At 42.4% G+C, this 12,637-nt stretch overlaps 2 protein-coding genes across 3 annotated transcripts in view; one reads left to right on the top strand and one right to left on the bottom strand.

Moving 5' to 3' along the window:
• Nucleotides 1-3,838: 3,838 nt before the first annotated feature.
• Nucleotides 3,839-9,126, bottom strand: LOC110537001 (sorting nexin-18). Its single transcript, XM_021622696.2, has 2 exons — nucleotides 6,970-9,126; nucleotides 3,839-4,191 (listed from the first exon to the last, which is right to left on the bottom strand). Exons 1-2 carry the CDS (start codon nucleotides 8,444-8,446, stop codon nucleotides 3,953-3,955), a joined length of 1,716 nt encoding a protein of 571 aa, XP_021478371.2. The 5' UTR covers nucleotides 8,447-9,126; the 3' UTR covers nucleotides 3,839-3,952.
• Nucleotides 9,127-9,644: 518 nt separating this feature from the next.
• The window catches only part of LOC110537002 (ADP-ribosylation factor-like protein 15), a 65,771-nt gene continuing 62,778 nt past the window's right edge, over nucleotides 9,645-12,637 (top strand). The window contains exon 1 of one of the 2 annotated variants that reach the window (XM_036936979.1): nucleotides 9,645-10,102. In XM_036936979.1, the coding sequence (XP_036792874.1) occupies nucleotides 10,091-10,102 (12 nt within the window). In that variant the 5' untranslated portion in view covers nucleotides 9,645-10,090. The remainder of the gene's footprint in view (nucleotides 10,103-12,637) is intronic. The other variant, XM_021622697.2, reaches the window with a different exon arrangement.

Genomic DNA, 12,637 nt, shown 5'->3' on the forward strand with positions numbered 1-12,637 from the left:
GAATTATAGTCAACCTAAAATAATGTCAAATAATTATAAATACAGTTTATTTGGGTTTTATACAAATTTTCATGATAAATAGCCGTATGTATGTAAACAGGCCATAAATGTCTCAGATGTTGTTTTCCAGGAAAGCTGTGAGTGTTATTATATGATACAATATCAGTACTTGTTGCATTTACAACTTGTTTAAGTCCTATCATCTACTGATATCAGCCAGTATCTGGTTGTGGATTGACTGCATTATTTGAATGGAATGTTGGCATATTGGCAGTTAATTAAAGCTGCAATATCTAACTATTTGGGTGATCCGACCAAATTCACATAGAAATTGTAGTTATAGTTTAGTCATTCTCATTGAAAGTAAGTCTAAGTAGATATGTGCTATGTGTGCTATTTCTATGCTTCCCGTTCTTAAATGTACATTTGTGTCCAACATGGCTGACCTTTGGACCATCATAAAAGGTTAATTTCCATTCTAGTATTCTAATTCCTAATTCTATGGAATAAGTAATTAAGGAGTCAACTAAGTTGTTCTGTGCTTTGAACTTTGCTCTGGCTAAGAGTGTCTGACTAAAGGCTGTTTGGCTGCTGCTTATCCTCACTAACTTAACCAAGATAATGTTTGTGAATGTGAACTTCCGTGTGGACAAACTTCAATAGGCTTTGGATCACTGTTATCCTTTAACTTCTGTGATTATTAAGACATAGGTGAGCCAACTCAATATTAGGAAGGTATGCCTAACCTTTGGTATACTCAGTGTATATAGGACTATACACTGTTCCTTGTGTCATGTGATGAATAAAAGTCCCTTCTACATATATTAGTCTGTTCAGGGTGATGCGTGCTAAGTCATCTAGCAGTACCCCAGTCAACCTGGTCAAATAACTTACATAACTTAATTACAACTGCGTTTTGGGAGGACACCAACAACGGTCCTTCAATTATCATATAACACCAACAACGGTCCTTCAATCCTATTATAACACCAACAATAGTCCTTCAATTCTCATATAACACCAACAACAGTCCTTCAATTCTCATATAACACCAACAACAGTCCTTCAATTCTCATATAACACCAACAATGATCCTTCAATTATCATATAACACCAACAACGGTCCTTCAATTCTCATATAACACCAACAACAGTCCTTCTATCCTATTATAACACCAACAACGGTCCTTCAATCCTATTATAACACCAACAATGGTCCTTCAATTCTCATATAACACCAACAATAGTCCTTCAATTCTCATATAACACCAACAACAGTCCTTCAATTCTCATATAACACCAACAACAGTCCTTCAATTCTCATATAACACCAACAACGGTCCTTCAATCCTATTATAACACCAACAATGGTCCTTCAATTCTCATATAACACCAACAATAGTCCTTCAATTCTCATATAACACCAACAACAGTCCTTCAATTCTCATATAACACCAACAACAGTCCTTCAATTCTCATATAACACCAACAACGGTCCTTCAATCCTATTATAACACCAACAACGGTCCTTCAATCCTATTATAACACCAACAATGGTCCTTCAATTCTCATATAACACCAACAACGGTCCTTCAATCCTATTATAACACCAACAACAGTCCTTCAATCCTATTATAACACCAACAACAGTCCTTCAATCCTATTATAACACCAACAACGGTCCTTCAATCCTATTATAACACCAACAATGGTCCTTCAATTCTCATATAACACCAACAACGGTCCTTCAATCCTATTATAACACCAACAATGATCCTTCAATTCTCATATAATACCAACAACGGTCCTTCAATCCTATTATAACACCAACAACGGTCCTTCAATTCTCATATAACACCAACAATGGTCCTTCAATCCTATTATAACACCAACAACAGTCCTTCAATTCTCATATAACACCAACAACAGTCCTTCAATTCTCATATAACACCAACAACAGTCCTTCTATCCTATTATAACACCAACAACGGTCCTTCAATCCTATTATAACACCAACAACGGTCCTTCAATTCTCATATAACACCAACAACGGTCCTTCAATCCTATTATAACACCAACAACGGTCCTTCAATTCTCATATAACACCAACAACGGTCCTTCAATTCTCATATAACACCAACAACGGTCCTTCTATCCTATTATAACACCAACAACGGTCCTTCTATCCTATTATAACACCAACAACGGTCCTTCAATCCTATTATAACACCAACAACGGTCCTTCAATCCTATTATAACACCAACAACGGTCCTTCAATTCTCATATAACATCAACAACGGTCCTTCTATCCTATTATAACACCAACAATGGTCCTTGAATCATGATATTACACATACAGTACAACTGATTTATTTTCAACAATGTCCTTCGACAGTAGGGATTCCCACAGAGACATAATTTTCAGTATTATTTTGGCCGATCTCCCTGTGCCCCTTCCCCCTATTGAGAACAATAAGAAGGAATGGAAAATCATGTGTTCTGTTCTCCCCCAGGGTTCTAGAATCTTAAAGCTTGTTCCTGGCACAGATCTCTCCAGGAGGTTTCACATAACGAGGTCCAGAAACTACAACAGGTTGCCCTCTCTATGATAACACACACGTAGACATTGATACACATGCACACACACACACAAAGGGACATGTCATTCATATTTGCCATGATACTGAAATCACGTTATATTTGTTCAGAGGAAAAGGCAAATGAGGGGGATTCAATGCAACAGGTTAAACATGTTTTCACAGATATAATTGTGATTCTAAACAGTTTCCTTACTGAAATCATTCTACATATTCTTGAAGTGACACTAATTGTATAAGTGATGATTTAACATATCCTGTCACGCTAGACTACATTATCAAGTTTTGCAGACAACAACCCTCTCTGTCAATGAAGGAATAATTCTCACTCCTATTTCATATCCGTCAGTGCAGTACCTGCATAGATCTGCTCACTTCCAACTGTAGAATGGATGAATAATCTTGTCAAGGAAAAACAACACATAACCAATTACATTGTCATTACGGACTAGTTACTTTAGTTCGCACCATAAAACATATTCCGTTTAAATGGGGAATACTTCTCTGAGATGGGGAGGTCAAAATGTGTCCCTTGATCTTTTTGCCAAACTAGTGCTCCAGTCTTGATCAGATTCTGAAATAGGGAACACTGCAGAACTGCACAGTGCCAAGACCAGCAAGTCCCTATGTTCCTACCCCATGTTCTCATTATCTCTCTCTCCCTCAACTCCTCCTCTCTTCATCCCTCTGTATCCACCCTCCTCTCTCTCCCTTAGTCCCCCCTCCTCCTCTCTTCATCCCTCTGTATCCACCCTCCTCTCTCTCCCTTAGTCCCCCTCCTCCTCTCCTCATCCCTCTGTATCCACCCTCCTCTCTCTCTTAGCCCCCCTCCTCTCTTTATCCCTCTGTATCCACCCTCCTCTCTCCCTTAGTCCCCCCTCCTCCTCTCTTCATTCCTCTGTATCCACCCTCCTCTCTCTCCCTTAGTCCCCCCTCCTCCTCTCTTTATCCCTCTGTATCCACCCTCCTCTATCTCCCTTAGTCTCCCCTCCTCCTCTCTTTATCCCTCTGTATCCACCCTCCTCTCTCCCTTAGTCCCCCTCCTCCTCTCTTCATCCCTCTGTATCCACCCTCCTCTCTCTCCCTTAGTCCCCCCTCCTCCTCTCTTTATACCTCTGTATCCACCCTCCTCTCTCTCCCTTAGTCTCCCCTCCTCCTCTCTTCATCCCTCTGTATCCACCCTCCTCTCCCTTAGTCCCCCCTCCTCCTCTCGTTATCCCTCTGTATCCACCCTCCTCTCTCCCTTAGTCCCCCCTCATCTCTTTATTCCTCTGTATCCACCCTCCTCTCTCTCCCTTAGTCCCCCCTCCTCCTCTCTTTATCCCTCTGTATCCATGCTCCTCTCTCCAGGGCCTTATATGATATCCTCGTCGTACTTCTGCAGTGCCTCTTCTAGCTTCCCAGTGATCTTCTGGAAGAAGATGATTTGCTGCTGGAGGTGGTGTTGCATCTGGCTCTTGAAGTCACGCACGCGTGTACGGTGAAAGTGCTGGATCTCAGCCAGTGTGGCGCAGGAAATGATGTTACAACGCTCGTTGATGGTTGATCCCTCCCCTTCTTGTTTCTGGCACTCCTTCACTTTGGTAAGGGCACCTGGGGAGATAGGTGGAGGAGAGAAAGAAGGAGATGGAACGGGAGAAATATGAGTGGGGAAAGGGTTCGAGAGAAGGGTATCAAAGGTATTCCTATTAATGGTGAAAAGGAAAAGGCCATATTTAGTCAAGCAAACTCTGGTTGAATCATGAATCTGTACCTTTAAAAGTTTTAACATGACTCAGAAAGAAGAGTTGGTTTCATTCCCTCTGCTCTCTGTCCATATAGTAGTAGACTAAAGCCAATGCTCCGTGGTGGCACTCACACATAGTTATAATCGTCTAATTCAAAGCAGTCTGTTTGGTTTACAGCTGATTACACTGTGGAGTACTGTGGCTAAATGTTATCAACGGCCACAAACACTGAACAACCTATTTATAAGTGAATAGCTAAGAACAGCAATTGTTGTAATGAGATATGAACAATTAAATTATTGCCGTGAAGGACACATACACTACATGACCAAAAGTATATGGACACCAGCTCGTCGAACATCTAATTTCAAAATCATGGGCATTAATATGCCTCCACTCTTCTGGGAAGACTTTCCACTAGACTTTTGAACATTGTTGCGGGGATTTGCTTCCATTCAGCCACAAGAGCATTAGTAAGTTCGGGCACTGATTTTGGGCAATTACGCCTGGCTCGCAGTCCCTGTTCCAATTCATCCCAAAGGTTTTTGATGGGGTTGAGGTCAGGGCTCTGTGCAGGCCAGTCAAGTTCTTCCACACCAATCTCGACAAACCATTTCTGTTCTGGACCTTGATTTGTGCACAGGGCATTTTCATGCTGAAACAGCAAAGGGCCTTCCCCAAATTTTTACCATTAAGGTGGAAGCACAGAATCGTCTAGAATGTCATTGTATGCTGTAGCGTTAAGATTTCCCTTCACTGGAACTAAGGTGCCTAACCCGAACCGTGAAAAACAGCCCCAGACGATTATTCCTTCTCCACCAAACTTTACAGTTGGCACTATGCTTTGGGGCAGGTAGCATTCTCCTGGCATCCACCAAACCCAGATTCGTCTGTCGGACTGGACTGCCAGATAGTGAAGCGTGATTCATCACTCCAGAGAATACGTTTCCACTGCTCCAGAGTTCAATGGCGGTGAGGTTTACACCATTCCACCCAACGCTTGGCATTGCGCATGGTGATCTTAGGCTTGTGTGTGGCTGCTCGGCCATGGAAACCCATTTCCGATGAACAGCTATTGTGCTGACGTTGCTTCCAGAGGCAGTTTGGAACTCAGTAGTGAGTTTTGCAACCGAGGACAGACAATTTTTACACACTTCAGCACTCTGCGGTCCCGTTCTGTGAGCTTGTGTGGCCTACCACCTTACGGCTAAGCCGTTATTGCTCCTAGATGTTGCCACTTCACAATAACAGCACTTACAGTTGACCGGGGCAGATATAGCAGGGCAGAAATTTAATGAACTGACTTGTTGGAAAGTAACCTTTATTTAACTAGGCAAGTCAGTTAAGAACAAAATTCTTACTTACAATGACAAACTACCCCGGCCATTCTACTGCCAATGTTTGTCTCTGGAGATTGCATGGCCGTGTGCTCGATTTTATACACCTGTCAGCAATGGATGTGGCTGAAATAGCTGAATCCACTCATTTGAAGGGGTGTTCACATACTTTGTATATATAGTGTACTTGAGCTCTGAATGTGCAAGTGGAAGATTTACCTAAAGACTTTTCGGCTGCTTTAGTGAATACCCTTATCTACAGCCATTAGACTCCAGGCCTTATCTGGGGAATATAAATCAACACGCGCGCACACACACACACGCACACACGCACACACACACACACACACACACACACACACACACACACACACACACACACGCAGACACACACTTGGGATGAATAAATATACTAATGATATTAACTTGGACTTTGTTATTTTCGGCACTTGCATGCAATCACAGAGCCAGAGCACCAATAAGCTGAACTTCTGCACCGGTGCTAGTGGGAAGAAATGTGTCCAGGCAATATTGTGCAGCAGCTCCCCAGATCCCCACCCTTGGAGAGGAAAATCACTTAATCCTAAGGCTATTCCGCATTCCAATATTCCCAGGGAAACGCCGGACAAGAGGCCCCGGAATCTCCTCCTTCTAATTCTATGCCAATGTAGGCTAACATAACCTTCAATGTCACAACTGAACTTGGACGACATAGCATGTCACAAAACGGCACCCCATATTTATGTGCCTACTATTCAACAAATCTATTACAAAGTGACAAATAAGAGAACGTTGCATCCATTTGTAAAATGAGAACTAAAGAGTTCTGTTGGTAACCACGTTTCCTTCAAGACTATGCCTAGCTTTAAGAGCCCTGAGCTGTGATTATAGTCCAAAACTCTGATCTCACTCTCTTCATTGGGTGTGAGACAAAACTCTCAAATCTCTCTTTCAGGACAGAGAATGAAATGTCATGCCTCAAGGCCATATTCTTCAGCATTACTCAACAGAGAACACTGTGAAAGCAAACTTTTGCCAGGGTGCACAAAAGTTGTACATAATACAAAACATGTGTGTGTCATGTTACATGATCTGAAGTAATGTTCAAAACACAGAACATTTTGCTGCAAGGGATATCCAGGAAAGCCAAGGCAAAATGTGTTTTTTGTTCATCATCAACATAACATGACCCCTGGAAATAGAATGCCTATGAGAGTGCAGCTAAATTGCAACGTTTAGAGGGTCTTTGACCATTCTATGGACTCTATTTCTAGAGCAGAGACAGCTGTGACATAATCATACGGTACCTTTCTGAACATGGATGATATCAGGGTAGTTGGCCAGGTGTCCCTTGTACAGGTCCAGTAGATCCGATATGGGGTCCAAATCCTGTCTGGGCTGCTCAGCAAAGTAGTCTCCTATAGCCTCGTAGGCCTCTCCTGTGAATGCTATGGCACGGTTCAGTCCTACAGAATAGGACTGCTGGTCCATCTCAAAGGCTTGGCCCAACAGTTTGAAAGACTGACCCACTTTCTGATACTCTTTCTTAAATCCGGTGATCTGCTTCCGGGCGAACTCGTTGATGGTGGCATTCACCACTAGGCAGTTGTCATCCATCTTCTTGGTGAAGGCTTTAAAGCCATCGACCTTGTTCTCTACCTCCTGTAGGTCCAGTGGAACAGCCGGGGTGGAGATGGTTAGGAAGAAGTTAGCGCCAGTCAACTCATCCTTCTCCGCCTTTCTCTTGCCCATCTTCCACGTCTTCTCGTCTGTGCTGGGGCAGGTGAGGAAGTGCTGGAAGACGTCACATCTAGCCAGGACAGGGTGGCTCGTCATGTGGTTCATCCACCATATCAAACCTTTTCTGCGTTTGGAGACAAAGTCCTGTTCAAAGCGCCCAGTGGCCTGTTTCTCAGGCAGATGGGGGACTGAGATGACAGGGAAGCGTTCCACAAGTCGAGCGTAGAGCCAGTCAAAGTGCTTGTATCTTCTATTCACCTGGCTCTGGGTGTGGGATGGAGTCAGTCTGTATGACATGTAACTCTTCATGCCTTTGAATTTTGTCTGTTTGGTGGGGTCATCGATGGAGCAGGCAAACGGGTATGGGTCTTCCTGCCACTCTGGTCCATACTGCCCCATGACAACACAGATCTTGTCCCCATCTTTGACAAAGGCAGCCGCCTCGCCCAATACAAAAGCCTCTCCGCCAGATTTCACAAAGGTTGAGAACCTGTTGAGGTTTTTACCTATTGTTGCTGAACTTTTGGCTTGGGCACTGTCACGTCTCCCATGCAACGAAGTAGTCACTGTGTATGCTGTGGAACTAGTTCCATCATTGTCATGTTTAGTTCCGGGCTCAGCCGCCACAGTAGAGCTGTCATCCCAGTCATCATCCCAGTCATCATCACTACCTTGACTGGTCTGGTAACCATGGCGCTGGGGAATTTGCACAGGATAAGCAGAGTGGGTCGGATCTTTAATGTTCTCAGCACGAGAGTGGGACTGGGAATAGTATGATGAATCATATCCACTTGATGGGGAGTCGGGTTGACCTTGATCCGCCGACATGCCATTATTGTTGGACGAGATGTCAGATGATTCATTTCTGAGAATCTCCACGTATGAGGCTGGAAAAAGACCAGTATCCCCTCTGCTGTTTGTTCCCTCTAGCCATCCCTCTATGTCTTGTTCGCTGTATAAAGTAACAACTTCGTTCTCAGTAATCGATATCTCTCCTAGATTTTCCGAACTAAAGTCGTACAAGGCTTTTGCCCTAAACGCCATAGTTTATAACACAAACAACTGAGCAGCGCGCGACCGAGTCCTGATAGACTATTAATTAGTCATGCGAGCGAGCCATCGGACCACCGTATCACTTTGTATTCAGCACCAAACTCTTTTTTTAGTTTTAGTTCTTTGCAATTGGGCTGTAGAATATCGTCCGAAAATAAATGTCAAGTTGTAAAACATGCGCTTGTATTCTCTGTAGTCTAATCGCATGCGTGAAAGTCAAATAACAATGTCTTCTTTTTCTTCATGAAAAGGTACAACGGAGAAAGTCCTATTCCAGATGCTAAAGGCTCGTAACAGGACTAGTCCGCAGACGAAAGAACCCTGAATAATTGAGGGTGGAGCTAGTTCTTGGCTACATATAACCACTGAGATATGCATTCAGCAGGCAACACAGCAGCGAGCAATACGTTTGGTCAAGTTTCCATATTGTTACAATGATGTCATTTTTTTACGAAGAGCATATCGTTATAACGATGCTATAATACAATTTTGTTTCATGCTGCATTCAGAGCTTCAAGCCACTGGGGTCTGTCTGTTTCACAATTTTCAAATGATTAAAGCATTTACAACATCTGGTGGAGCCTCTATAGCCAGGATTTATTTTTGTTTTGTTTAAATAATCAATGTCCCCATATTTGTTATATCATTCAAGTAGACCAAGAATATTTAAAACCTCAAATTATACCATGACTGTGATCATGCAACATATAAAATCTGTGAAGTTTAACATAGTTTTTTAAAATCTGCTATCTGTGCTGCTAGCCCATATTTGATGTTTGAAAAATGTATTTACTTTGTGCCATGTCGGCCCATATTTGATGTTTGAAAAAGGTCATCCTCGTATTCATTGTTAAATTGTATTTAAAAAAAAATTAGGCTTCATGTATCCCTAATCATAAAATAGTTTGTTTGCTCACAGTGCTCTGGTGTATCGTCGCGTATTAACCACTAGAGGTCCCTACACGCACACTATTAGAGAAGGAATTACATTTTCTCACTTCGAGGCTAAGTTTAATTGTCATCTTTTTGTAAAAATAACCTTGCTAGATTTAAATAGTGTAGCGGATGGGACAGCCCTGCAGAAAGGTAACATCAGTAAAGTAAACGAAGCGTCTACTGTACAAAGTCACGTGACGTCCAGTGACAAGCGGGGGGATGTCATAAAATCCAAGACAACTAACTTGTGTACGCTTCCGGGATATTACCAAGTTTCGACACGGTGGTTGAGGTTTTGATTTGAATCACTCAGAAGTTACTCTATAGTATAGCATCAAATCATTGTTACTTTGATGTATGGAATTTTAAACGTTTGTAATATAATCATATAGGAATCCTATGACCGGATCTAACCAAATTAAGACTAGCCGATTATCGCAGTTTCGCTCGAATATCTTTCATTACGCTTCGCATGAAAACGCTTTCCATATTTCCTGCAACATTGTGTGTATCCTACAGTCCAAACTCGGATTCTTGCTAGGGACCAAAACAAAACCATTTGAAAAGAAGGCCGTGCATAGAATTCCGAGTGTACATTTAGCCTAGCTAGTTTAGGAGAAAATAGTGGTTTACCTGGAATACGCCAACCACCAACCAATTTCTGTTTTGGGAGAGCACGTCAAGCTACTAAAGTATTTCATGGATTTTCTGGTATGGTATTTTTCTTTGATTGTCATGCTGTCATATGCGGCTCTGTCTGTGGTTTTATTTTCGATTTGGCATAGGCTAATTCCCCCTCCCCCTTCAAAAAACAAACAACAAATAAATAAATAATTGAGCACTGAGGGATTTGGAGGCTCAGTCTAGTTTTGGAGAACCCAGTACAAGGGTCAATCTGTCTGGTCTGCTTGGTAGAACACTCGTTCCTTGGCCATTAGGATAACCAACAAAATTGCAACCATTGCAGCTGGGCCAAACAATATTGGACCTCCCTTCTATTTGGTTTTGTGATTCAGTTTTGAGCCACAGTAGTGTAGTCATACTGTCGGGTAATGCTGTCAGACTGAGATTATTATCTGGGGAGGAGTCACCAGTAGGCCAGCTGTTTAAAGCGTGACTTTCCTCATTCTTATATTTTGATACATTTTGGGGGCTAAATCATATCTCTTTCTGCGTGTATGTGTGTGTGCACGCTGTTGTGTTTATCTCATGGGTTTGTGTTTACATGTCAACATCTGCCTTCCAAATCTATCACATCTGTAGGAGATACCCTAAAAAAAATAGCAAACGATTGCGTCACACATGGGGTGTGGTAATGTCATTTGATGACATTTCAGGGGTCAGCGTGGGGTATGTTGGACATGACAAGATAGTGGCTATCTGTAACAGGGTGGGGGGTGTACTCTATAACAGACTTGTTTTGCTGTGTTTGGGGGCTAGCCAATATCCCATCTATACACGTTGGGCTTTTGACCTGTCGTTGTGACTTTTTGTCCCTTGAACTGTAAAGTGTTCTCTCCAATGGGAAGAACTGATAAGAGGTTTTCGTAGGATGGAGCATTTCCTCAAGAAAGGAAGGAAGGCTGCTTAAAATAGCTCAACATGTAGGCTGCAAACCAAGGGAGGAAGGACAAAGATGATGAACCTGCAGTATTGTACAGGCCCACATTTACACTTGACATTTTAGTCATTTAGCAGACGCTCTTATCCAGAGCGAGTTAAAGAAGCATGGAGCCAGTAACCAAAAGGTCGCTGGTTCAAATACCCTAGCAGATAAGGTGAAACAAGTGTTGATGTGCCCTTAAGCAAGGCACTTAACCCTAATTTGCTCCAGGAGCACTGTACTACTATGGCTGACCCTGTAAAACAACACATTTCACTGCACCTATCTGGTGTATGTGACAAAACATAAATATATATATATATTTTCTCACCTAGTCGGTTCGAAGATTCAAACCAAAAATAATCAACCTTTTGGTTACTGGCCCAATGCTCTTAACCAGTGGTGTAAAGTGCTACTTAACTAGTTTTTTGGGGTATCTGTACTTTACATTTCTATTTTTGCCAACTTTCACTTTTACTTCACTACATTCCTAAAGAAAATAATGTACTTTTACTCCATACATGTTCCCTGACACCCAAAAGTACTCGTTACATTTTGGCCGGCGGGTAGCCTAGTGGTTAGAGTGTTGGACTAGTAACTGAAAGGTTGCTAGATCGAATCGCTGAGCTGACAAGGTAAACATTTGTTGTTCTGCCCCTGAACAAGGCAGTTAACCCACTGTTCCTGGGCCGTCATTGTAAATAAGAATTTGTTCTTAACCGACTTGCCTAGTTATATAAAAAGTACTTGTTACATTTTGACTGGAAAATAGTCCAATTCACACACTTGTCAAGAGAACATCCCTATTGCCTCTGATCTGGTGGACACACATAACACAAATTCTTTGTTTGTAAATTATGTCTGAGTGTTGGAGTGTGCCCCTGGCTATCTGTCCAAAAAGTTTGAAATGGTTTGTACATTTTAGAAATTCCATTTACTTAAAAAAAAAAAAAAAAGTTTTAAAAAATCTTCACAATTTCAACATATCCAGATGTTAGTTACAGTATTGTCCCATCGCTGCAACCTCCGTACGGAATCGGGAGAGGCGAAGGTCGAGAGCCGTGCGTCCTCCGACTCACAACCCCGCCAAGCTGCATGGCTTCTTGACACAATGCACTCTTAACCCAGACGCCAGCACCAATGTGTCGTAAGAAACCCCGTACACCTGGCGACTGTGTCAGCGCACATGCACCCGCCCCACCACAGGAGTCGCTAGAGCACAATGGAACATGGACATCCCGGCTGGCCTAACCCTCCCTATCCCGGACGACGCTGGGCCATTTGTCGCCTCATGGGTCTCACAGTCATGGCTGGTTGCGACACAGTTCGGTATCGAACCAGGATCTGTAGTAACGTAGTTAGTAGTGTGATGCAGTACCTTAGACCACTGCACCATTCAGGAGGCCCCATTCCATTTACTTTTGATACTTAAGTATATTTAAAACCAAATATTTGTAAACTTTTACTCAATAAGTATTTTACTTAGTGACTTTCACTTCTACTTAAGTAATGTTCTATTAAGTTACCTTTACTTTTACTCAAGTATGACAAAGTACTTTTCCCACTAGACTACATTGCACCACTAGACCTAGACTTGCATGTCTCTGCAAATCCCACCACTAGCTCTCTTGGAAAAAGGAAAG

Source organism: Oncorhynchus mykiss, chromosome 12 (assembly GCF_013265735.2).
Source record: "Oncorhynchus mykiss isolate Arlee chromosome 12, USDA_OmykA_1.1, whole genome shotgun sequence".
In the NCBI taxonomy this organism is placed as follows: domain Eukaryota; kingdom Metazoa; phylum Chordata; class Actinopteri; order Salmoniformes; family Salmonidae; genus Oncorhynchus; species Oncorhynchus mykiss.